Source organism: Mesoplodon mirus (assembly GCF_964341445.2).
Source record: "Mesoplodon mirus genome assembly, chromosome: 6".
In the NCBI taxonomy this organism is placed as follows: Eukaryota; Metazoa; Chordata; class Mammalia; order Artiodactyla; family Ziphiidae; genus Mesoplodon; species Mesoplodon mirus.
In genome coordinates, this window is record NC_138982.1 from 78180242 (window position 1) to 78206403 (window position 26162).

At 36.3% G+C, this 26162-nt stretch overlaps 2 protein-coding genes across 11 annotated transcripts in view; one reads left to right on the plus strand and one right to left on the minus strand.

The window, feature by feature from the left end:
- Positions 1 to 3605, minus strand: part of ACAD11 (acyl-CoA dehydrogenase family member 11) — a 100415-nt gene extending 96810 nt beyond the window's left edge. For all 7 annotated transcript variants that reach the window (XM_082626067.1, XM_082626068.1, XM_082626065.1 and 4 more), the window contains exon 1: positions 3183 to 3605. In XM_082626067.1, the coding sequence (XP_082482193.1) occupies positions 3183 to 3331 (149 nt within the window). In that variant the 5' untranslated portion in view covers positions 3332 to 3605. The remainder of the gene's footprint in view (positions 1 to 3182) is intronic.
- Positions 3606 to 3756: 151 nt separating this feature from the next.
- UBA5 (ubiquitin like modifier activating enzyme 5) lies at positions 3757 to 25350 on the plus strand. 4 transcript variants are annotated; one of them, XM_082626073.1, is made up of 13 exons: positions 3757 to 3956; positions 4053 to 4282; positions 10055 to 10100; positions 10560 to 10649; positions 14221 to 14330; positions 15174 to 15260; positions 15928 to 16012; positions 16795 to 16899; positions 17088 to 17215; positions 21006 to 21141; positions 22562 to 22637; positions 22786 to 22892; positions 23447 to 25350. In XM_082626073.1, exons 1-13 carry the CDS (start codon positions 3900 to 3902, stop codon positions 23528 to 23530), a joined length of 1341 nt encoding a protein of 446 aa, XP_082482199.1. In that variant the 5' UTR covers positions 3757 to 3899; the 3' UTR covers positions 23531 to 25350. The 4 variants fall into 4 exon arrangements, with proteins under 4 accessions (XP_082482199.1, XP_082482198.1, XP_082482200.1 ...); XM_082626072.1 differs by having other exon boundaries at positions 3757 to 4282; XM_082626074.1 differs by lacking the exon at positions 4053 to 4282 and having other exon boundaries at positions 3778 to 3956.
- The last annotated feature ends 812 nt before the right edge of the window (positions 25351 to 26162 follow it).

Below are 26162 nucleotides of genomic sequence, written 5' to 3' on the forward strand. Positions count from 1 at the left end.
CCCTTCATTTTTTAATTTTTTGGCTGTGCAGAGCTGCTTGAGGGATCTTAGTTCCCCCACCAGGGATTGACCCTGGGCCACTGCAGTGAAAGCGCTGAGTCCTAACCACTGGACCACCAGGGAATTCCCTGTCCCTTCAGAGTAACTACTGTCTTGATTTTTAAATATATCATTACCTTGAAGTTTATCTCTTTAAACAATATACTGCTTATTTGTCCAGTTTTTGATTGTGTTGTTGTGTATAGCTGCAGCTGAATCATGTTCACTGCTGTATGGTGTTCCATCACGTGAATATACTACAATTTATTCATCCATTCTACTATTGATGAACATCGTGTTTTATTCCTGTATTTTTGCTATTACAAACAGTGCAATGAACATTTTTGTAGATTATCTCCTGATACCATGGTACAAGAATTCCTCAGGAGTATAAAACTAGGAATAGAATTGCTTTTCATGGGGCTTTGTCTTCCTATCTTCATCTTTACAAGACTGTGCCAAATTGTTCTCCAAGGTAGTTATACTAATTCACACCCTCACCAATAGTGGATGAGTCCCTGTTATCTCATATCCTGCTTGATATTGTCAGATTAAAAAAAAAAAGTGAATGTGATGGTGTGAAATGGTATCTTGTCATTTTAATTTGCATTTCCCCAATTATCATAGTGTAATGAGGTTAAGTATCTTCAAGTCTTTTGCCCATTTTTCTGTTGGGCTATTGTAGTTCTTTATATGTTCTGGATATTAATCTTTTATCCATTATATACACTGAAAATATTTTCTTTTGTTCTTTCACTTTAAGGATTCTTTCACTAAAAAATTATCAATCATATCTTTCATGGTTTGTGCTTTTGTCTTTTTAAAGATTTTATTCTCTACTCCAAAGTCATAAAGATCTTCTCCTATATGTCTTCCAAATGTTTATAGTTTTGCCTTTACCATTCAAGTCTGTAGTCCACCTGGAACTGTGTGAGGCAGAGTAAGGGACAGGGCTACTTTCAATTTTTTCATACAGATAATAATTGTTGCTGTATAATTTACTGAAAAATCTTTTCTCCCTCCAACCCCACACACAGATTCTCTGTGCCAGCACTGTCATATGTCAAAGTTCTATAAACATGTGGGTCTTTTTGTGGACTCTATTTTATTGATCTGTTTGTCTATTCTGTGCTAATAATATGCCATCTTAATTCAAATTTCCCACTTTGTTCTTCTTCAGGAGTGTTTTTGCTTATTCTTAGCCCTTTGCTCTTGTACATAAAATTTAGGAGTAATTTTTCAAGTTAGGGAAAAAATTAAGATTTTGATCGTCATTGCACTGAATCTATAGATCAGTTGGGAAAAAAGAGAAATGTACAATTCTGAATTCTCCTATTCGTGAACATGGCATCTCTCAATTCATTTAGTTCTTTTTAAGGTCCTAATACAGTTTTATAATTTCATTTACAAAGGTCTTGCACATACTTTATTCGATTAATATTTGAGAAATTTATATTTCTGTTGCTCTTATTAATTTTATCTTTCTGAAAATTATAATTTTACATTTTTGTTGCTAAAGTCAAGAAATGCAATTGATTTTCGCATACTGAACTTTGATAAACTCCATTATTTTCTGTAGATTATTGGCTCTTTAATCTGTATTTCAATTAGTTTCTAAAATGTATTTATTAGCTATCTTCTCTTGATTTCTAAACTTTTGGCATTTATATTCTGATTTTTTTTTTTTTTAAGAATGACGCTTTAGAATTTCTGAAACTTCCTTTGTGGCCTAACATGTCTTCAATTTTCATAAACTTTTTCATGTGTCTTGGAAATAAATGTGTATTCTCTGTGGAGATAGTTTCACACATATATATTATTTACACCACAACTAATTCCATTTATCAAGCACAATTCTGGTTTATTTAACATTCAACTTAATTCAGAATTAACTCTCAGTTAGATAATTCTCCAACAACTCTAGGAGAGAAATATTACTATCCCCATTTTGCCAAAGGAGGATTCAATGCTCAAAAGAGTTAAATAAGTTGTTCAGATTCCCATAGCAAGTTTGAACTTTGAGCTGTTAGTTTGTTTATAACACAAGGCTTCTAGGCTAGAAACCTCAGCCATATTTTATTCCACCTTCTCCTTCATCCTACAATATCTATTATGACATGGTGCCTTTTATTTTTATTTTTTTTTGTTTTTAATTTGGCAGCGGCACAGCATGGCCCCAGGCAGTGAAAGCGCGAGTCCTAACCACTGGACCACCAGGGAATTCCCACAGGGTGCCTTTTAATTCCACACCCCCAAACCTTCTCTGATCCATCTCCTTTCCACTATTTTTAATTTCTCTAAAATCAGTAGTCAAGGAATATAAATGTCAGTGATAAATGCCACTGGTATACAGTTCTGTTACAGTGTTAAGCCATTTCACCTGTATTACTTCATTTAATTATCAGGATCAAGCAGAACAGGCAGATATTTATTACAGATTATGAAACTAGTTCTCAGAGAGTTCATGTACCATAGTATTTAAATTCCCAGTCAGTAAGTGGCACGTCTAGTTTTCTGGAAGCCAGGACTGCTTCTATAGCTCTGTTTATCAAAATACTATTTTTAGAATAAAGTCTATTTGAAAATTATTTTCTGTTATACAACATCAGACTAGAGCCAGATTCACTGTGGGGAACAGTGCTCTCAGAACGGTCATCCAGTTCTATACCCCTACTTCAGAAAGAACTAAAGCCCAAAGTGGTGCTGTGATTTGTTAAATGGAAGATCTAGGATAAGAATTCGGATCCCCCAACTGGTACCATTAACTCAGCCTCCAAGAATATGCCAATGTGAACGGAATTACATCCGCTTCTCAGAAAAAAAGGTTATAGGACAAACGTTGAACGAAGGCCTCTTTATATCCCACAGACCTTCCAACCTTAATTGCTTCAATGAATATAGTTAACAATGATTCCTTCTTGTAGTTGGAATCGTGAATGTTATCGTGCTTCCATCACTGCCCTTGAATTGGAAATACTCAGAATGTAATGCAAGGGACCGGTGACGGCAGCTCTCGCCTGCAGAGTGCGTCACTGCAGAAAAAGAAACAGGATGGGGGAAATTGGGAACACACCCAAGGCCAGAGGAAGAAAAACACAAGGCACAGATCTGTTTTTGCTAGCGGAGAAGGCTGGCGTCGGTACCTGTATTGGGCAACCGTCAGCTTGGCCTCGGGCTCGGCCCCAAAGCCGGGCAAGTGCTGGTGTAGGTAGCCCTCCAGAGACTTGCAGTCGAACTTGTGCTGGGGCAGCACTTCGGCCGTCTCGGGCTCGCGGGAGGCACCGGTCTCCATGATCAGTGCTGCCGCCTCAGACCACAGAGTCAGAGAAACCACAAGTCTCCACGGCTCGGATACCTCTGGTAGGGGAGCACCGCTCCACAGCCTGGGGCGAGTCCGAGACGCCCGCGCGGAGGCGGGCCCGCGGCTCCAGCCAATCACACCCCCACACACCCAGGTGCCGCTGCTGGGCAGCACTGGCCCAGGATTTGGGCTGTGTTAGGAAATGCCAGAAGGGCCTAGTGTGTTCGGATTTAAAATTTTCAGTCAGCCTCAGAGTTGGGGGTCTCAATTCTAAAGAAAGCAAAACCACTTTAGTCACTACGGGTAAATACGAACGCCGAAGCCTCCTCCGCCTCCAAATTTAATGCACCGGCAGGCGGAAGACCTATAGGGTCCGGTTCAGAAAAGGGCCCGTCAGGACCTCGAGCCCGGGAATAAAAGATCCTGGGGATTCTCCTTGCCGCCCGGTTGGAAAGGCAACATCGCAGGCCGCCGGCTCTGGACAATGATGACCCGGGTCCTGCTTCGGCCCGGGCGAAGAGGGAAACTGAAAGGGCTGGTTTTTCCTTGAGGGGGAACGATGACTGCAACGCACCGGAAGCGGCGCGCTGAGAGGCTCGCGGGAGCGGCGGAGACGGTCAGTCCGGGAGGCGCTGGGAGGGCTTCCTCAGGGTTGTGGGCTAGGAAGGCCGCCGCAAGGTGCCTCCTCACATACCCCTCGCGGGCCCAGCAGGCCAGCAGCGTGGGGCGGCGGCGACGTCGACGGCCGGGGCTGGGAGCGCTGGCGGCCGGGGTCCCAGCCATGGCCGAGTCTGTGGAGCGGCTGCAGCGGCGGGTCGAGGAGCTGGAGCGGGAACTGGCCCAGGAGAGAAGTCGCCGGGCCCTGGGGGGCGGCGATGGAAGAGGCGGTCGGGCCCGCATCGAAAAGATGAGCCCCGAGGTGGTGGATTCCAACCCCTACAGGTGACCTGCGTGGCGGGTCGGGGCGGGGAGAGGGGCGAGGTCACCGTCTCCAGGTGGTCAGGAGTGAGGCGCTCCCTGCTGCTGTCCAGCTCACAAGGGCTAGCACCTCCCTTTTCTTGTTCTGGGGTCCTGTTCCCAAACGGGCAAGACCAAGTCTTAGTACTGGTGAAACGTGTTCTTCCTCTTTTTAAAAAACCCAACTGAATCAGCCATATGGTGCTGCTCCAGTGCTTGCTGAGGACACGTATCCAGTTAACTACCGCCCCTGCCTCTATTAGTCTTCCTCGCTCTGCGTAAAACTGAGAGTAAAAACTTTCAGAAGACACCAGATGTAAAACCCGCTAAGCATAAACTTGGGAGCTTCATAAAGTCTTCTCAGTGTTTCTTAAATTGGGGGCATTGTGGAGACAGCTGGATTAGCTCTAAAACCATTGGACTTCCCCAGGCCTGTCTGCTCCTCTCCTTTCTTTTCCTAAGATTTGTTAATTCAGCGGGCGTGCACTGTCACTTTTCCTCTTCACCACAGCCCTAGGAGATTACTACTATTATTTTATCCCCATTTTATGAGAAAAATGAGGCTTAGAGAGCTGCTGTGACCTGCCGCAGGTCATAGAGCTATAACAGTAGCTAAAAAGGCCTGGACTGGCATTAGGTTTGTCTTACTCCAAAGTTCACATGGAACTGTCTCCCCAGTAAAAATAAGTAAGCCAGTAAGCCATTAAGTAGTGTGGCTAAAAACTGGATAGTTTTAGAGTAGGTGAAACAGGAAAGATATTATTGTTGCTCTTTCTCTTCAAAGAACAGGAGAGTTTGGGGCTTCCCTGGTGGCGCAGTGGTTGAGAGGCCGCCTGACGATGCAGGGGACACGGGTTTGTACCCCAGTCCGGGAAGATCCCACATGCCGTGGAGTGGCTAGGCCCGTGAGACATGGCCGCTGAGCCTGCGCGTCCAGAGCCTGTGCTCCGCAACAGGAGAGGCCACAACAGTGAGAGGCCCGCGTACCGCAAAAAAAAAAAAAAAAAAAAAAAAGAATGAAAAGAGCAGGAGAGTTTGGATTTTAAAGAAGGGTTTTATTTATGACATATAAAGCCTCAGTGGAAGTCTTAGGGTGCATGTTTTTTGTTTGTTTGTTTTACAACCTAAAATGCAGACCAGTATTTGGCACAAAGATGTTAATTACAATTTTATTTGTAATAGAAAAACCTGACCAAAATTATAATTGTTCCATAATTACAAAAGAGTTCATTTTAACCCAAATTAAGTGAAATCATGCCAGATTCTTGCTTTTCTCTTATTTATCTTACTATGTTTAAAAAATTTTTTTTTCTTTCAGTTTTGAGATATAATTGACAGGGTGCATATATTTTACTTGACACATATGAGGGGTCCAAAATTTTTAGAGGTTGAATAAGCATGAATTGACATCTCTAATTAGAATGAGTGGAAACTATTCCATTTGGCATTCTTAAACATTTTTCAACTTTACAAATGAAAATTTTGAAATATTCCCTCCAAGAAAAGCAAAGGAATGTGGATCATATATTTATTTTTTAAAATAAATTTATTTATTTATGGCTGTGTTGGGTCTTTGTTGCTGTGCGCGGGCTTTCTCTAGTTGAGTGGGGACTACTCTTCGTTGCAGTGCGCGGGCTTCTTATTGCTGTGATGGCTTCTCTTGTTGTGGAGCACAAGCTCTAGGTGTGTGGCCTTCAGTAGTTGTGCCACATGGGCCTCAGTAGTTGTGGCTCACGGGCTCTAGAGCGCAGGCTCAGTAGTTGTGGTGCACGGGCTTAGTTGCTCTGTGGCATGTGGGATCTTCCCAGACCAGGGCTCAAACCCATGTCCCCTGCATTGGCAGGCGGATTCTTAACCACTGCGTCACTAGAGAAGTCCGATCATATATTTATAACCATCTTTCAGACATCATTTTAATGTGAGATGATTCCTTGACATTGTAATGACCACAAACCTAACATTCAGAACTCAAATTTAAACATTTAGTATTTTCTATATTATTTGCACCATTTGTCTTTATTAAAACTGCTACTTAGGAGATGGCAGTTGTCACCCAAAGCTCTGCACTAGTACATGGAAATTTGATAAAGGTCAGCCTTAAGTTTTTGAATTGTTGTTCATTCAGCAAATATTTAGTGAGCACCTTTTCATCTCCAGCTGGATAATGTTATCTACCACTTATTATTATGCATAGACACTGGGAATACAAAGTAGACATGGTCATTTCCCTCCAGAGGTTACCGGATGAGTGTGAGATAGATAGAAAAGTAAACATGGGATTGCAATATGAGTGGTAAGAAATATGATAAAGTATTGATACATGGTTATCAGAAAAAATATAGGAGAGGGATTTGTAGGTCTCCTACATCATTTTAATTGCATCAAGTGATACAATAGAAATATAATATAAAGCCCCTGACCCTCAAAGACCTTTTGCTTTAGTTTGGGAGATTCAGTGGTTGTAGAATAATGATCAACACAAGTAACTGTAAAATTGTGTGGTATGTAATATAATTAGAAGCATGTTGACTAAATGAAGAGGTGAGCAGAAGCTTTGAAATTAGAAAACCTGGTTTTAAATACTGGCTCAAAAACTGAGCTCTGAATAATTGTTTGCCATTTAGCTAATCTTGGGCAAGTTAATTAACCTGAATCTTTTCCCCCATTCATAAAAGGAGGTTGCATTCTTCTCAGCATTATATATAAAGATTAAAGAGAGCATCAAGGTAAAGATGGCAGATTGATCACAGGCATATATTATCACTGTCTACCCAATCCCACTAAAATGAAAGTAAAGGAGTTTTTAAAAAGGAATAAACCTCCACTGAAAAAAGAGGGTTTCTATAAGTAATTGGGGGATGGGTGAGCCCCTGTACTTAAAAGATTATAGTTAGACAGTTTTAGAATCTAGAAAAGGGATGGATGACTGATAACTGATGTAAAGGATCCAAAGAAATTGGCTCTAAACGCTGCAACCCAGTTTATACCACAGAGTTCCCCAAAAGCTCAAGAATAGGCATAGTATTTCTAGAAGGGCTTAAGGTAGGGCTAAGAAAGATATGGCTGAAAATCTGTTGAAGAAACAACCCAGGTTCACTACTTCACTTTGGGTAGCTGGGCAAATGCCTCTTCTCTATCAGGAGAGAAGACTAGAGATTTACTCATTGGAGAGTAAAATAGAGGATTTACATTAATAATTGAAGCAAGTCTTCATACCTGAAGAAAGGGGATTAACTAAATGTTTACATACTGAATGCTAGGACTTCCAACCTTTTTCTTCCATTTAACACCCCCAAACTTACAGGCATAAAGACTTTTCAGGCCGGAAATTGAAAGATTCTTCTCTAGGGAATCTGAGAGCACCAAGAAAAGAGACTGAAAGACATTGACATTGTGGGTTTCTCAACTAAACAACCCAGCCAGATCACCCTACAGTGAAGCCCAAAGTCAAACAAGCAATGCCCACATCCCTGCCTTTATTAGTGTCTGGCTCTTAAATATGAGCAGAATAAAGGATGAGAGAAGCTCCTAATGTGAAAGAAGGAAAATAAAATTAGTTACTTGAATAGACTTTGTAAGGGGAACACAACCCAAATATTATTATTAGTATCTTCAGAAAGGAAAGATGTTGTGTAAATGAAACAGGACAAGTTACTACAAAAAGAAATCATTCACATAACTGAAAAGAATTCTTGCAAATGGAGAATGATAACAAAAGTGAAAATCTCAATAGAAGATTTGGAAAATAATGTTGAAAGAAATCCAGAGAACAGAGCAGAAAACTAAAATTGTGGACAATAGAAGAAAGAAATTAAGAGCAGAGGACTAGTCCAAGAGGTCCAACTTCCAAATAATAGAAGTTTCACAAAGTCCAGGAAAAACAAACCAACCAAACAAGGACATCATCACATTATTCAAGGAAATTTCCCAGAACTGAAAAAACATGTTTCCTATTTGAAAGAGTCCAACAAGTACTCAGCACAATTGATGAGAATAGATTCAACTCTAAGGGACATCATGAGATTTCAGAAGCTAGAAGACACCTTAGAAATTTTGAAGGAAAATGTTTCTAACATAGAATTCTATACCAAGTTAAACTATCGACTAAGTGTGTGTGTGTGTAGGTGTAGCTTTCAACGATTATATACCCTTTAATTTGTCAATTTTATAATACTTCTAAAAATAGAATTTTGATAAAACATTTTGATAAAACATTTTTAAGAAGTTTGGTAAATAACATTTTCAGACATACACGTTCTCAAAATTTACCTTCCTTGTACCCTTTACAAAGCTATGAGAAGATGTTCTTCCAACCATAGCAAGAGAATAAATTAAGAAATAATCCACAGCAGAGGCTCTCAAACTTTAGTGTGCATCACAATTACTTGGGGAGCTTGTTAAAACACAGATTGTTTAGGCCCCACATCCAAAGTTTGATTTACTTTGTGATTATAGGGTGGGGACTCAAGAAATGATATTTCTAGCAAATTCCATAGGCCACTGATCCATAGGCCACACTTTAGAACCATTGAGCTCTAAGGTACCAGAAGCAGGAGATTAATACAGGATGAAGAAATGAAGAGAATTTGTAATGTGATGAAGAGAGAATGCAGGATGGGAGCTGTATGTGCAGTAAATGTGCACATGGGGACATGTCAGAAGATTCTAGTATATCTTTAAGAAGAAATTGCTAGAACACCTAATGTATATGACTATCTAGAGCAATTTTAGACAACTGGGGTTGAATTTGTGAAAATACATAGAAAAGTAAACATAAGAACAAACACAATTATTAATTTCAAGGGTGGGGATCATACAGGAAAGGGTAAATTCTAATATACTACATTGTCCAGTTGTGAACAGTATTAACATCTAACCAAAATGACCATATAACAATATCAAGAGGCTGGTGAGATGGGAAATATTTGTGTTTAATGATAAAGAGTGAAATCTTCAGATAGTACCTAAACCTGAAAATCAAGAAATAAGTGTTAGCATGTTATTTAGAGGTATCCTGGTAACAGAGTTAAAAATGAGTGAGGAGAGGAAAATGGGGGTGCAGGCCAGAACACTGCTGAGTTTCCTAACAAGCCTAATAGAACTGTTTGACTCTTAATGTGTAAACTAATGGGGATTGTATATGGGGATGTGTATATAATGTGTATATATGGGGATGTGTATATAATGGGGATGTGTATAGTTTTAAAGTATATGTATTTAAAAAAACCTAAAATACTGAAGAAGATAACAGACTAGCAGTAACTAGGTAAATACCTCTTAGAGTCCTTGGTATAAGAGGTGCTTACTGAAAGTAGACATTATCCATTGTGGGCAGAGGCAACAAGTGAATAGAATTCCATCCATGAGATTATTCTGATGTTAAACATTAAGTCTGAGTTAAACATTAAATATTTACATATACTAATAAGCATGGGAAAATGTTGAAATTTCACTTTGACCCATTCTCTGGAAACAACATTTGAGTCAATAGGTCTCAATCTTGACTGCACATTAGAATGTATGAGGAACTTTTAAAAAATCTTGTTGCACAGGCTACATCTTGGAGGGAGGGTATTCAGGCATCAGTGCTGAAGTGATTTAGTTTCATCTGGTAAAAATTAGCTGAAAGATTTCTCTCTCTCTCACACTCACTGTTTCTTCTCTCACAGTTTATTTTCTGTGATGATGTATGTTTACCTATATCACTATTAATTAAAAGATTGTAAGCCTTAAAATATTTCTTTCCTTTGTTTTAAGCCGCCTGATGGCATTGAAACGAATGGGAATTGTAAGTGACTATGAGGTAAGATAAATCCTTCCAAGTTTTTGAAGATGATTTCCGTAAATGAAAATAACTTTCGATGACATTTCCGATGAAGAATTTTTATTTATTTGTTTGTTTGTTTGTTTACTTTTGGCTGCATTAGGTCTTTGTTGCTGCGCACAGGCTTGCTCTAGTTGCGGTGAGCTGGGGCTACTCTTTGTTGCAGTGTTCAGGCTTCTCACTGTGGTGGTTTCTCTTGTTACAGAGCACGGGCTCTAGGTGTGCCGGCTTCAGTAGTTGTGGCTCGCGGGCTCTAGAGCTCAGGCTCAGTAGTTGTGGCGCATGGGCTTAGTTGCTCCGTGGCATGTGGGATCTTCCCAGACCAGGACTTGAACCCATGCCCCCTGCGTTGGCAGGCAGATTCTTAACCACTGTGCCACCAGAGAAGCCCCGATGAAGAATTATTAACCAACACACATATAATTTTGCATTTTACAGAAAATCCGTACCTTTGCTGTAGCAATAGTAGGTGTTGGTGGAGTTGGCAGTGTGACTGCTGAAATGCTGACAAGATGTGGCATTGGTAAGGTAAAAACATCTCTCTTTGTCTATCATTTAGGGAACCCAGTCACTTCTGGAGTAAATCAGGTACAAATTAGAATTTCTTTTCTCCTTACTAATGGCTTATTGATTTGTGGTGTATTTATTTATTTATTAAAAAAAGTTTTTTCTATCCCAGGTTTTTTTTTTTTTTTTAATTGGGGTATAGTTGCTTTATAATGTTGTGTTAGTTTCTGGTGTCAATGAAGTGAATCAGTATATGTATACATATATCCCCTCCCTCTTGCACCTCCCTCCCACCCCCTTACCGCCCCCCCCACATCGCCCCGCATCCCACCCATCTAGGTCACCACAGAGCACCGAGCTGAGCTCCCAGTGCTATACGGCAGGTTCCTACTAGCAGTTTTCCACATGGTAGTGTATATAGGTCAATCCCAATCTGCCTATTCATCCCACCTCCCTAACCCCCCCACGGTGTCCGCATGTCTGTTCTCTATGTCTGTCTCTATTCCTGCCCTGTAAATAGGTTCATCTGTACCATTTTTCTAGATGCCACATATATGCATTAATATACAATATTTGTTTTTCTCTTTCTTCACTCTGTATGACAGACCCTAGGTCCATGATGTGTGGTGTATTTATTCAGGTTGTTTTTTCTACCCCAGTTTGTGGGGTTAAGACATAAACCCACCCAAAAGGAAGCTAATATTATTACTAATTAAACAAGGACTACCTGATTTTGTTCAGGAACTTTTTTGTTTGGATTTAAGTGTTTTAGACATACAAGTTTAGGAAAGAAGGCTGTTAAATTGATAAAGTGTGTAGTGAAACACTGAAACATCCAAAATATTTTTTTAAACACAGTTTTTATACAAGACAAACTAGAAGGCATATACCTTTCTTACTCTTGAATTTGAAATGGTGAATGCTCCAGATTTTTTTTAACCCATACATTTCTTTTTTTTTTTTCTAAAATTTTTTTTGGGGGCTGTACCGCGTGGCTTGCAGGATCTTAGTTCCCCGACCAGGGATTGAACACCCAGGGCCATGGCAGTGAAAGTGCTGAGTCCTAACCACTGGACTGCCAGGGAAGTCCCATACTTTTTTCTAAAATTGATTTGATTGGGTAGAAAGGAGAAGTTAACTTTGTACCAGAAATCAGCCTACCAATCTTAGATTTATAAAGCCAGAGTCCATGATGTTAGATAGATAGTGGTTGAATACATAAGTTTTCCACAATTGTATATCATTTTGCTAAACTTTGTGGGAAAATGTTTGCTTTATCAATGCTTTTTAATATGTTGGTCCCCTCCATGCCCCAAATTCTTAAAAGAAAGTGGTTTCAAAGTTGGCACTTATTTATCAATATAGAAAAGACAACACCAAAATACTAAAAATGTTTAACATTTTAAAGCCTTTCAAGAAGTTTATAAAAGCTAGCCAATAATTGCTTATACCTGACATACATGCCTTGGCTGATTGATCAAGGGTGGTAGAGATCATGGAGATTTGCTGGTCGCAGGTTTGAGTGTGCACTAGAATCACTTGGAAGGCTTATTAAAACATTGCCAGACTCTACCCCAGTGGTTTTGATTCTATAGGTTTCAGGTGGACCTAAGAATGTGCATTTCTAACAAGTTCCCAGGTGGTTCTGATGATGTTGTTCTGGGGACTATGCTTTAAGAACAGCATCACCTGGGAGCTTGTTATAATTGAAGATTCCCAGGCCCCACCCAAGACATGCTGAATCAGAATCTATATTTTAACAAGAACTCCAGGTGATTCGTAGGCATATTAATGTTGAGGAAGTACTCCAGTATTTCTAACAAGCTTCAGGTGATGCTGATGGGGTTATCCCAGGCCACATTTTGAGTAGCAAGGGTCTAGAACAGTTAGCAAATATTGCTGTAATTAAAATCACCTTGGATGTTTAAAAAAATTCTTATGTTCAGACTGCACCACATACTAGGTTAATCAGAACCTCTGGGGATGAGACCTACACATTTGTATTTTTTAAATACAGTGGTTCCAGTGTCAACTCAAGTTTGTAAGCTAAGGATCTACATAGGTAAGTTTCAGAACTCTTTCTTCAATATGTCAAACAGAGAAACAAGAAGCTGTTTCATGGGGTTAAGTAGGGAAGCGGAGGATTGGAGATCCAGAGCCCACTTCTTATCCCTGAAAGTTCTGGAATTCCTGGGGCACACTGAATCACCAGATATAGATCAACTGCCTTATTTTTACAGATGAGGATACAGTCCTAAACAGTGAAAGTGACTTACCCAGAAGCAGAGCTAATTAGTGACACGGTTACTACTCACACCTCCTGTCCCCAAATTTAGGATTTCCTACAACTTACTCATAAACCAGCTATGAGGCCGAAACTCAAATTTAAAACTTGGCCTGACCTAATAAATATTGTTGACTGAGCTTAAATAAACCAAATTTTGGAGACTCTAGGTAGGGTTAGAAAGTTTCATAGAGAGTATAAGTGATATCTTTTCTAGCAAGATACTGAGAGTTACCTACGTGTTGTTTTTATGGGCTGGGTAAACTTTTTTTAGTTTCTGTATTGAGAAGAAGAAAATCCCATTTTTGTTTTTATTGTTAGATTTAGGATGCTGAGAATTATATTACAAAGTCACAGATTTTAGATAAAGAAGGAGGGACTTCAGGAACTGTATGTCATTTTTACACTGCTTTGAATTATTCCATAGGTCTAGAGGCTCAGTTTTTTGTTTTTTGGGTTTTTTTTAGTTCTTTTTTCCTTCACTTTGGATAAATTGCATTGCTCTGCTTTCAAGTTCATTGATCCTCTTTTTCCCCTGCAACGTCTAATCTACTCTTAGTCTCATCCAATAAAAATTTAATTTTAGATAATTAAAAAAAAAAAAGGGACTGTGGATATACTTGGGTTCAACCTGTTCTTACTGATAAGAAATGGACCTTTCGGCCATTTTAAAGTTGTGTGAGTGTGTTTGACAAATGCTGTCATGCCTAAATATATAGCAGGAAGCAACAATTAACTGATTGGTTAATAATTCTGTTTGGAATAATGTTTTAGCTATGGCATGAGTATATATAGTGCCTTATTCATGAAAGGAATTGTGTTATACTATGGTTTTAAGTTACAGCATTTGTTTTTATCTTATTTAAAAATTTCATTTATCTAATGGGTTCTTGGTTTTTAGCCAAACATTGGAATGAAGTAGGATTTTGGCACAGTTTGTAAAACTTGCAATGAAATGGAATGAACATTAATTTTTGAGCTAATCATTTAGAGAGGCAGTACAGCGTTGTGTTTAGGGTACAGATGCTGGATTGAGAATGCCTGAATTTGAATCCCATTTTTACTACATATTAGCTGAGTGGCTTTTGGGCATGTACCCTAGTTGTCTTATTTCTAAAATGAGGATAAGAGAACCTATATATTGTATGGTCACTAAATGAGTTAATATTGGCACCTAGTATTTCAGAATTAGTTAATATTATTACTGTCAAACAGTTAAACCCATCAGGTAGAAAGCTGACTCGTTTGCTATTTTTAGTTTGTTTTTTTGGTATGTTTTTCATCAGAATACCACTATTTTCGTTTTAGTTGCTACTCTTTGACTATGACAAGGTGGAACTGGCCAATATGAATAGACTTTTCTTCCAACCTCATCAAGCAGGATTAAGTAAAGTTCAAGCAGCAGAACATACTTTGAGGTAAATGGAATATCAGTTGAAGGCAGTGAAATTGGTGAAATCTTCCTGTGTGTATTTGGTATGAGTTAAACTAACATATAAATGCACCTGAATTTTCCTTTATAAAAATACAGGTTTCACTTATACAAAAAGAATTTTCTTACCTCTTTGATCTGGGGTGGCAGCCTCCTTTTTGATAGTAAATATTTTATGCTTTGAGGGCCATATGGTTTCTGTCAAAACTGCTCAACTATGCAGTTGTAGTAGCTGTAGGCAATATATCAATAAAAGTGAATGAGCACGACTGCTCCAATAAAAACTTTATTTATGGACTCTGAAATTTAAATTTCATATAAAATTTCATGTCATAAAATATTGTTCTTCTTTTGACTTTTTTCTTTTCTTGCAGCCATTTAAAAATGTAGAAACTATTCTTAGCTTACAGAACTTACAAAAAAAAGGTGGCAGGGTGGTAGTCAGATTTGGCCCAAGAGCCAGAGTTTGCCAACCCTTACTCTAGGATGTTTCTTTGTGGTCCTAAACATATTTGTACTGAATTGAATAAGAAACAAAGAAGCTCTTCTGTCAGGCTGAACTGTAGCTAACAGAGGTAATAAAGGCTTAATTCCCAGCACGTAGATTGTGGGAATATTTTTGTAATCCTTCTGACAGTCTACATGTTTTGAACCTGGTCCTTGAAGTGGGACAAAAGAGGTAGAAGAGGACTTTGGATTTTCTTTGAATGGCTTGAATTCCATTTCTCTAATGTCTGTTAAATAATTTTTAGCTCTTTTAGTTCTTTATCTTGCTTTCTCTTACTGTTTTACTAGTAGTTTTTATAATCATTCCATTTTTCCCTCTTAGGAACATTAATCCTGATGTTCTTTTTGAAGTACACAACTACAATGTAACCACAGTAGAAAACTTTGAACATTTCATGAATAGAATAAGGTAAAATTTTATTTATGAATATTTTGCACAATGTCCAGCTCATTTTAAGTATTAGAAAATCTGTCAATGATTAATTAATTCACTGAGTTGGTAGGTTGATACATATTTTGTTTTTAAAATAGTTTTAAAATTTTTTGTGTAATTTTTATGTATTGGGAGCTCAGCAAAAAGCATATATTGTCCAAAAAACTATAGTAACAACAAAATAAAAAACAAATCTAAAAAAGCCTGTTATTATGATATAACAAGGGGCCTCAATTATAAGTTCTGTGTTATAGATTATACTTCTATCTGAAAGTGGTTTTCTGCAGACTAACACCATTGAAATATTCAATTGTATTCAGTTAACTTTATTACATTTACATTTGTAGTGAAACATGAGTAGAAGTCTGTGAAAGCTAATAGGGAAATGGTAACTTTTGTGAACAGATTTTATACTTCTCGCACCCTTGTACATCTTGTATAAGAAATACTGTAATATCATTGATATTATGTTCGTAATAGTGAATACTCAATGTATACTGGGTCTTTAATATTAAATGCTATGTTATAATTATACTCAAACATTTACTGAAAGACTAAATGTATTGACTAAACAAATAATGTCTAATTAGAGTGTATTTTGTGTTCTGATTTTTTTCAAATAAAATTTATTTTCTTTGCCTAGTAATGGTGGATTAGAAGAAGGAAAACCTGTTGACCTAGTTCTTAGCTGTGTGGACAATTTTGAAGCTCGAATGACAATAAATACAGTGAGTATTCCTATTGTATAGTGTGTTATATTCATGGATTTATCTATTTTCCTGTATATTCTGTCAGTATATATTCTGCATTCTGAAAATAGTTCTGCATTTAAACCCTTTGATAATGTGTTTTATTTGTTTTTAATGTTCTCTCATCCTGTTTTTGAAATTTATTCTAATGTGACCTGTCTAGCCTTGTTGGTGTGACATATATTTCAGTATCCTACTGTCTCTTATGCCAATAGAGCAAACTAAAACAGCAGATAATTCTGATGTACAATTTTTTAAATGAATGAATATCTTATAATACTGTCTTATTCTTGGTCGGCATTGGTTTTTACCTTTGTTGATTTATTTTAAGTAAACGTATAAATGTGTATAAATTGCCTACACACATGAGTTCTCAAAAATAAAACTGAATTCTTTTTCTTTTGAATTACTGTGTTTTCAACTTTGCAAATGACATTTTTCATTTTTTTGTTGCTGAAATTATTTTAGAAAAATGAAGTTTTACATTATTCTAATAAGAAATCCAATAAACTATGGTTCAGTTTAATTAGATATTTATATTGACTGCTTACCTGAATGCTATCAGTTTCTTTTTTAAGGAGAGTGGCGATTGCTAAGGAATTCCATTATTTACAACTTTCTTCTTTGTTTCTGAAAATTAATTTTAAAAAACCCTTTGTAATTCATTTAGTTAAACTCCAGTTTTTCATGAAAAGAACTTATGGTAAATTACTTCTTGCTTCTTTATGTTCTTCCTTGTGTTTTTACCTATTTCTATTAAGGCTTGTAATGAGCTTGGACAAACATGGATGGAGTCTGGGGTCAGTGAAAATGCAGTTTCAGGGCATATACAGCTCATAATTCCTGGAGAATCTGCTTGTTTTGCGGTATGCATGATTCATTTTGGGTTATTATTTTTCACTGTTAAGTACTGGAGTTCCGAGGGGCATTGAAAATGTTTACAATTCAAAGAAAAACCAAACTTTGAATGAATTTGATGGAATATTATTTGGAATCACTTATACTTTTTTCCCTTTCTTTTGAAGTATATTTTCTTTTATTCTTTTTCATGTAGTGTGCTCCACCGCTTGTAGTTGCTGCAAATATTGATGAGAAGACTCTGAAACGAGAAGGTGTTTGTGCAGCCAGTCTTCCTACCACTATGGGAGTGGTTGCTGGGATCTTGGTACAAAATGTGTTAAAGTGAGTGAAGGATAATTTTTCTGAATAGTCTTGTTTGCTTTTGACAAACATTTCAAATATTGGAATGACTAGCTAAGTATTTAATTTGTTTTTTTAGTTTAGTTTTAAATACACATATTTTAAATTTTTATATATGTATATTATGTGTAAACTTTAATATATAAATATATTTAATTTAAATATATATTAATTAATATTACATATATCAACACACACATATTTGTGTTACTCTCCATTTGGAATAGTTCTTGTTAAATGGTACAGTGGTACTGGTATATTTATTTATGAAGCATTAACCAAATGATTTAAATTTCTGCACATCTGGCCAAAGGGTGAAGACCCATAAACACGCTCACTTCCACTATCTTGGTTTAACATTTCTAAAAATAATATGAATGTGATTAAACATTAACTAGGGTAATATCTCTGCTATCCGTAAACAGATACCCAGCAACCACACCATCTAAACTATAACTAATAAAGACAAACGTTTCTTTGAAGCTAAAATTAATGTCATAGAGTTTTTGAACCAACTCATACTTTATGAAAAGAAGAACTGCTTTAGTTGTGCCCTAACTCAGGCCATTTTTTTCCCTCACTTTACAATGTTAATAAGCTTAGTTATGTTTCTTAAGCATCCAATATAATAAGAACAAATTGCAACATGGTACAGAGAGGCACTCTAATATCATTTATCAGCCATCAGCAAAGAAATACCAGCATACATAAGAACTCTCAAGGCAACTGTCTAGGGCTGTTTCAGATGAGACAAATAGCCTGTCAAATTTCAGTAGGTCTTAATCTAAACACAACATTTTACAGTATGTTATGAAGAAGGGAAAAAAAAAATCATGGCTACAAAGTATTCTCTTACCAATGTGTCATATCTAGCCAGCCCTCTATTGATGGACATTTAGGCTACTTACAGATTTTTTTGCTATTATTAACAGTGCTGCAAAAAGCATCTTGCATATATCTTTGTAGAGTAGATTTTTGTACATTGTGAATTTTTAGAAGTGGAATTTGAATTTCTAAGTTTATGCAATACTTATTTTGACAGATATTACTAAATTTCTCCTTCAAAAGGATGGTACATTTCCATGACAGTGTGGGAGTACCTGGTTTGTCCACACCTTTGGTAACATTGGGTATCATCAACCTTTTTTTTTTTTAAGTATAGTTAATTTACAATGTTGTGTTAGTTTCAAGTGTACAGCAAAGTGATATATATTCTTTTTCAGATTCTTTTCCATTATAGGCTATTACAAGATACTGAGTATAGTTACCTGTGCTATACATTAGGTCCTTGTTGTTAACCTATTTTATATACAGTAGTGTGTATATCCCAAACTCCTAACTTATCCTCCTCCCTCCTCGCCCCCCTCCCACTATCCCCTTTGTTTTCTATGTCTGAGTCTGTTTATGTTTTGTAAATAAGTTCATTTGTATCAATTTTTTAGATTCCACATATAAGTGATATCATATAATATTTGTCTTTCTCTGTCTGACTTACTTCACTTAGTCCGATAATCTCTAGGTCCATCCATGTTGCTGCAAATGGCACTATTTCATTCTTTTTTATGGCTGAGTAATATTCCACTGTATATATATACCACATCTTTATCCATTCATCTGCTGATGGACAAGGTTGCTTCCATGTCTTGGCTATTGTAAATAGTGCTGCTGTGAACATTGGGGTGCATGTATCTTTTTTTTTTTTTTTTTTTTTTTGAGGTATGTGGGCCTCTTACTGTTGTGGCCTCTCCCGTTGCGGAGCACAGGCTCCGGACGCGCAGGCTCAACGGCCATGGCTCACGGGCCCAGCCGCTCCACGGCATGTGGGATCTTCCCGGACCGGAGCACGAACCCGTGTCCCCTGCATTGGCAGGCGGACTGTCAACCACTGCGCCACCAGGGAAGCCCGCATGTATCTTTTTGAATTAGAGTTTTCTCTGGACAGATGCCCAGGAGTGGGATTGCTGCATCATATGATAACTCTATTTTTAGTTTTTTAAAGAACTTCTGTTATGCATAGTGGCTGCACCAATATACCTTCTCACCAACAATGTAGGAGGGGTCCTTTTTCTCCACACCCTTTCCAGCAACTATTATTTGTAGACCTTTTGATGAAGGCCATTCTGACCAGTGTGACGTGATACCTCATTGTAGTTTTGATATGCATTTCTCTAATGATTAATGATATTGAGCATTTTTTCATGTGCTTATTGGCCATCTGCATGTCTTCTCTGGAGAAATGTCTGTTTAGGTCTTCTGCCCATTTTTTGATTGGGTTGTTTGTTTTTTTTGATATTGAGCTATATGAGCTGTTTGTATATTTGGAAATTAATCCCTTGTTGGTAGCATTGTTTGCAAATATTTTCTCCCAGTCCGTAGGTTGTTTTTTAATGTTTTTCATGGTTTCCTTCACTGTGCAAAAGCTTTTAAGTTTAATTAGGTCCCATTTGTTTATTTTTGTTTTTATTTCCATCACTCTAGGAGACAGATCCAAAAAAATATTTCTGTGATTTATGTCAAAGAGTGTTCTGCTTATGTTTTCCTCTAGGAGTTTTATAGTACCCAGTTTTACATTTAGGTCTTTAATCCATTTTGAGTTTATTTTTGTATATGGTGTTAGAGTCATCAAACTCTTTTATCTTTGTCAATTTGTTAGGTGAAAAATGGGTATCTCATTTTAATTTCCAGTTGTGAAAAGGGTTGAGCACTTAACATTTTTCTGTGAATTGTCTTCTCACATCCTTTGCTTAGTTTTTTTGTCTTTCCTTGTTGTATATTAAGAACATGCATTTGCAGATTTTTTTCCTTTTGTTGTTTATCTTTTGTACATGATTTTTCAGCTTTTCTATAAGCTTCTAAAAGGAATCAGATTTGACTGGAAGGGAGCACAGGGAGCTTTATGGCATACTAGAAATGCACTGTACAGTCTGCCCACCATTTCCTTGGGTTCTGCATTTTTGGATTCAACCAACTGTGGATCAAAAATATTAAAAAAAAAAAAAATTCTGGAAAGTTCCAAAAGCAAAACTTGAATTTGCCATAAGCTTCCAACTATTTATATAACATCTGCATTGTATTTACAACTATTTACATAGCATTTACATTGTATTAGGTATTATAAGTAATCTAGAGATGATTTAAAATATATGGGAGGATGTGCACAGTTTATATGATACAGTTTATATACTATACTACTTTATATAAGGGGCTTAATTTTGGTACCCTGTGGGTGGGGGGTGTTCTGGAACCAGTCCCCCATAGATACTGAGTGCCAACTATATTTTGATCTGGTAGTGAATAATACATGGGTGAATACTTCTGTAACATTTTATTGAGATTTAATACAAATTTAAGATTGTAAACTTTGCAGCAAGTTATATATAAAAAACTTTTAAAAATTAGATTTAGTACCGTATCTCAGAGATTTTTAAGATACACTTCTGCCACATTTTAACTTCTGTAAAATTAATATGCTTCTTAGAGTTGTTGACATGTCATAGTTTAATTGGCAGCCTTTTATCTTTATTACACGTTCAAAAAATAATAGTGCATTCTATGGTTGATGAAATGGAGTAGCCTTTCTTCACTGCATTCATTCAACAAAATCTACTATAAGCCAGGCCCTGTAAACAAGATAAGAAATTTGTTTTCTGGGTTGCTTGTTACAAAAATCATTACCTTCTTCAAGGTGATTTTTTAAAAAGTCAGTTACTTTTTTCTAATACTTTTATGGTTTTATTTCTTTAGTTAAGTCTACTTTGATTTGTTTTTCTAGGTTTCTGTTAAATTTTGGTACTGTTAGTTTTTACCTCGGATACAATGCAATGCAGGATTTTTTCCCTACTATGTCCATGAAGCCAAATCCTCAGTGTGATGACAGAAATTGTAGGAAGCAACAGGAAGAATATAAGGTATATGTCAATGTGTCACAATGCATGAGAGGTCATATTGCATAGGACAATAACTTAAAAAAGAAGAAACAATTTTTAGATTTGGAATACAAGGTAAATGGATTCTGGATTTTTAAAGGTTTAATTTATTCACCGTGCTTTAACATGAAAATTCTGTTCAAAGTCCTTTCTTGCTTTTGGTAAGATAAAAAACCTGTCTTAATTCATTAAAAAAAATTTTTTTTAATTTTAATTTTTTTAAACTAAAATATACTTGATGTATTGATACAATATTATGTTAGTTTCAGGTGTACCACATAGTAATTTGACATTTGCATACATTATGAAATAAGCACCATGATAAGTCCAGTTATCATCAGTCCCCATACAAAGTTATTACAATATTATTGACCATATTCCTTATGCTGTAAATTTTATCTCCATGACTTATTTGTTATATAATTATAGGTTTATACCTCTTTATCCCCTTCACCTGTTTCACTCCCCACCTCCCCTATGGCAACATCATTTGTTTTCTGTATCTGTGAGTCTCTTTTTATTTTGTTTTTAGATCCCACATTTAAGTGAGATTATATGGTATTTGTCTTTGTCTGACTTATTTCATTTAGCATAATACCTTCTAGTTCCATCCATGTTGTCACAAATAGTAAAGATTCTTTTTTATGGCTGAATAATATTCCATTGTATATATGTACCACATTTTCTTTATCCATTTATCTGTTGATGGACATTTAGGTTGCTTCCATGTCTTGGCTGTTGTAAATAGTGCTGCAGCGAACATTGGAGTGCATATATCTTTTGAGTTAGTGCTTTTGTTTTCTTAAAAAAAATACCCAGGGCTTCCCTGGTGGCACAGTGGTTGAGAGTCTGCCTGCCGATGCAGTGGACGCGGGTTCGTTCCCCGGTCCGGGAAGATCCCACATGCAGCAGAGCAGCTAAGACCGTGAGCCATGGCTGCTGAGCCTGTGCGTCTGGAGCCTGTGCTCTGCAACGGGAGAGGCCACAACAGTGAGAGGCCCGTGTACTGCAAAAAAAAAAAAAAAAAAAAAACCTCAGAAGTGAAATTGCTGGATCATATGGTAGTTGCATTTTTAATTTTTTGAGGCACCTCCATACTGTTTTCTTTAGTGGCTGCAACAATTTACAATCCCAGCAACAGTGCACAAGGTTTCCCTTTTCTCCATATCCTCGCCAACACTTGTTATTTGTTGTCTTTTTGATAATAGTCATTCTGACAGGTGTTACCTCATTTTGGTTTTGATTTGCATTTCCCTGATGATTAGTGATATGTGTCTGTTGACTATCTGTATGGTCTTCCTTAGAAAAAAGCCTATCTGAATTCTTGGTTCTGATCAATTCTGACTGATGCTTCAGAGAACTGAAAATGAGTAAAAACACTGATACTGTTTGATTTCTACAGAAAAAGGTAGCAGCACTGCCCACACAGGAGGTTGTTCAAGAAGAGGAAGAAATAATACATGACGACAATGAGTGGGGTAAGAATTGTTTCATAAATTGAAATGGCAGCATAAAACAATCTTTTATGGGAGGGAAACTGATTATAATTAAGATATACAAGTTTTGAATGATTATTGCTCATTAAGTTCCTTAAAAACTGTTTTAAGATCAAGTTTAACCTTACAGGTATTGAGTTGGTATCTGAGGTTTCAGAAGAGGAACTGAAAAATTCTTCAGGTCCAATTCCTGACTTACCTGAAGGAATTACAGTGGCATATACAGTTCCCCAAAAGGTACATCTAAAATTTGTTTACCATAAGTAAATATAAGAGAAAATGTCTATTTATTTTCTTTAATCTTCAACCTATTTTATAATGCCAATGCAGTATTTCCTATTTTAGGTGTTTTACATTATAGGCATTAAGATTTGTGAGAGAGAGAGGTATTCAGTGTTAATATGGAAATACAGGCACAGCACAGTTTAAACTGTTTGAAAACATAGATGTAGAATAGTTTTGCTCGCTCATTGGTGGATCAAGTGAAATAGATTTTGATTAAGTGACAATACCATTTTTTTGTATATTGATAAGTTTTAGCCACAATATCATTTAAAAATACCACTTCTGTAGAGATCTCAAGAACATTGAAATTACTGCCTTGCAAATCAAAAGACTGGTGGGGAAAATAAAGGATTTTGTCTCTCCTAAAAATTAGAAGGCATACTTATTAAAGAAAGTTTACTTTGTAAACTTGTTGAACATGGTTAAGGCTTACTGATTATATGTTCCTAAGCATTAAGAACTTTAATTGGTTATTTTTTCACCATGTTTCCCTCATTTGTGGATAGCAAGAAGATTCTGTACCTGAAGTAACAGTGGAAGATTCTGGTGAAAGCTTGGAAGACCTCATGGCCAAGATGAAGAACATGTAAATAATGGACTGGCCTGTATTTTATTTCCTGTGTCTAAACCTGTTCCCTAGCAATTAAAAAGAAAATCATTTAAAACTGAGAAAACTTAGGGCAACATCAGTTGATGTATAATCTTCACTGAACTGTTATACTGTTTAAAAATACTGTGACTATTGCTTGTTACTCCCCGCCCCCCTTCAACTAAATCAGAAACTCTCCTAAAACTCATGTTTCATTCTAGTAAGAAAACTTCAAAGGATTATTGCAGGCAGTTATAAATCTTATTTAAAACTTAGCCATTGAACTGTTTTGGCCTTTTGGGAGGGGTGGGAAGAAAGGACCAATTTGATTTGCCTGAGGCCATGGACAACAGAATAGTGTGTGGTCAAATATAGGGAAAGGACAAGAGGTACAACCTATTGATTAGAGCCAGCAGGCATCTACTCATTGTGTTTGGAATTGCTCTCTTCAGGAAAACTGCCCACTACTACTAACTTGAACAACAGTGAATTTCAAATAGTAAACCTATGAAATAAAAACATCCTTTCAAATGTTTCCTGATGAAACACAAGCTGAAATACAGTCATTGGAAAAGTTTGTAAACCTCTGAATTATATATTCAAAACAAGACAGAGGCAAATAAGAGGAAGCTTTCTTCGTGGATAGACAGATAAAGATATTTTCAGGATGTACAAATTATATTTCTGCACTGTTTAAGAAAAAGCATATCATCTTTGGAACATATATCTGAGTCAGTGTGCTTTATTGAGGAGCAAAATATAAATTTAGGCTAAGATCATCTAAATTATACCCATATGGGCTACCTTCTAATACTTTATTTTATTTAAATTTGATTCCGTGGGTAATTAGATATTGGCAAAGGTTTGTCCTGGATAACGGACAATAAAAGAGGTCTAAATTGCCTCTGCAATGACTGACATGTATTTCTTCACAGGAAGAGTATCATTTTCCCTGATCGTGACCACTAAATCGTAATTTGATAAACTGGTTTTCTCTGGATTTTGCATACAAATAATGAAGGCTTAGAGCACCTTGTTTGAAATAAATTCCTAATGGCTTGGAGACTAATAAAGACACATGAATGTGTAACCATTATCTGTAGGCTGGTACTATGCTAGTCTCCTATTTTGATGACTTTTTTGCTCTGAAAAGATATAAATGTCTAAATTCTATCTCTAGGAGGAAAATGTCATTAAAAATTAAAAGTGCATTTCCCACTTGTAAAGTAAAATTCTAAAAATAATTTCAGAAAGCCCCAGATATCAAATATGTTTAATATATTAGCTTTGAGATTTTAGCATACTGTGATTCTTATGTTTAGAGTGATGTCAGGAAAGTATGGGGATAGTTTTTCTAGCCTTGAAACATATTTACGTTGCCTTAGTAGGTCATTTGTTGTTTAAAATTTTAGTGTAGTCATCTGTAAAATAACTTTTCTAGTTCCTAGAGATGCTTTGAATTTCAAAAAAGAAATGCAGTCTTTCTAAGTCCCATTCCTTTGGTATACTAATTTGGTACCTCTGGTACACTAATTTGGTAAGGCTTTTACTTATAAGTTTATATAGTTTGATAAATAGCTAGAACCTACTATCTTTTTTAAAAAAAATTTTTATTGGAGTATAGTTGATTTACAATATGTGTTAGTTTCAGGTGTACACAAATTGAAACAGTTATACATATTAGAACCTGCTATCTTCTAAAGACCTTTTTTCTGTTCTTAACTTGGCACTGTACCCTGCTGGTGTCTTATACTGTACCAAACCTTATCTAATTTTTTTGTCTTATATCTTCCATTAAAGTTATTATTTTAGCAGAAAAAATCTGGTAACAAGTATCTTTTGTAACCTAGAGAGCTCTCTTGACAATCTGTATGCTGTGAAAACTTGTATATGTAGGCAGCTATGAAAAATTAATCATCACTGGATTTTACATTACTAAATAAACCCATAGTGCTTGACCAGATTTATAACACTATTGTTTCTAGTGTGAAAGATGGAAACACTCCCAAAATTGCCTCAGCACAAAGGTTCTAAATTACAGTAAAACAAACAATATGTTCAACTTTAATCCCTTTTTAATTGTTACTGGGAAGTTAATTTGTGGTACTACTCAAATGTTTTATGTAAATAGTAAAAAAAAAAAAATAATGTAGTATGGGTTTCTTTATGTAAAATTACTCCCTGAATACCTATAAACACACTGACCAACCCAAAAAGGTAATAAATATTTAACCATCTATTAATGAAGCTTTGACCACCCCATCACATGTTTTTTTAATATTTTTCTTTCTGAAAGTATTAATGAATGAAAATTAATTATAACTACCATAGTTTGGAGCCTACCAATTCCAATTTATAAATGTCTGAAAGCTACATTTTTCATTGTGAAAGGTGTATATTAATGTGCACATAATTATCCTATTTGAGTACCTCAAAGAAATGAATGTCTCAGCTATTTTTATCTTTTTAAGTAGGCATTCTACATGAAAACATTTGAGTTGATAGTATAATTAGTAAGATCAAAATATAGTCCTTGTTTTTAAAATATAGTCTTAAAAATTATATTTAAACTTAAACCTTTTGAAGTAGTCATCATCCCCCAACAAACTTACCATAAAGTCACTTTGAATAAT

Coding starts and splice junctions, on each gene's coding strand:
- UBA5 (XM_082626072.1), top strand. CDS start 3,900: ATGACTGCAACGCACCGGAAGCGGCGCGCTGAGAGGCTCGCGGGAGCG. Junction 10,650..14,220: donor CAAGATGTGGCATTGGTAAG/GTAAAAACATCT, acceptor TTTTCGTTTTAG/TTGCTACTCTTTGACTATGA. Junction 22,893..23,446: donor CATATACAGTTCCCCAAAAG/GTACATCTAAAA, acceptor ATTTGTGGATAG/CAAGAAGATTCTGTACCTGA.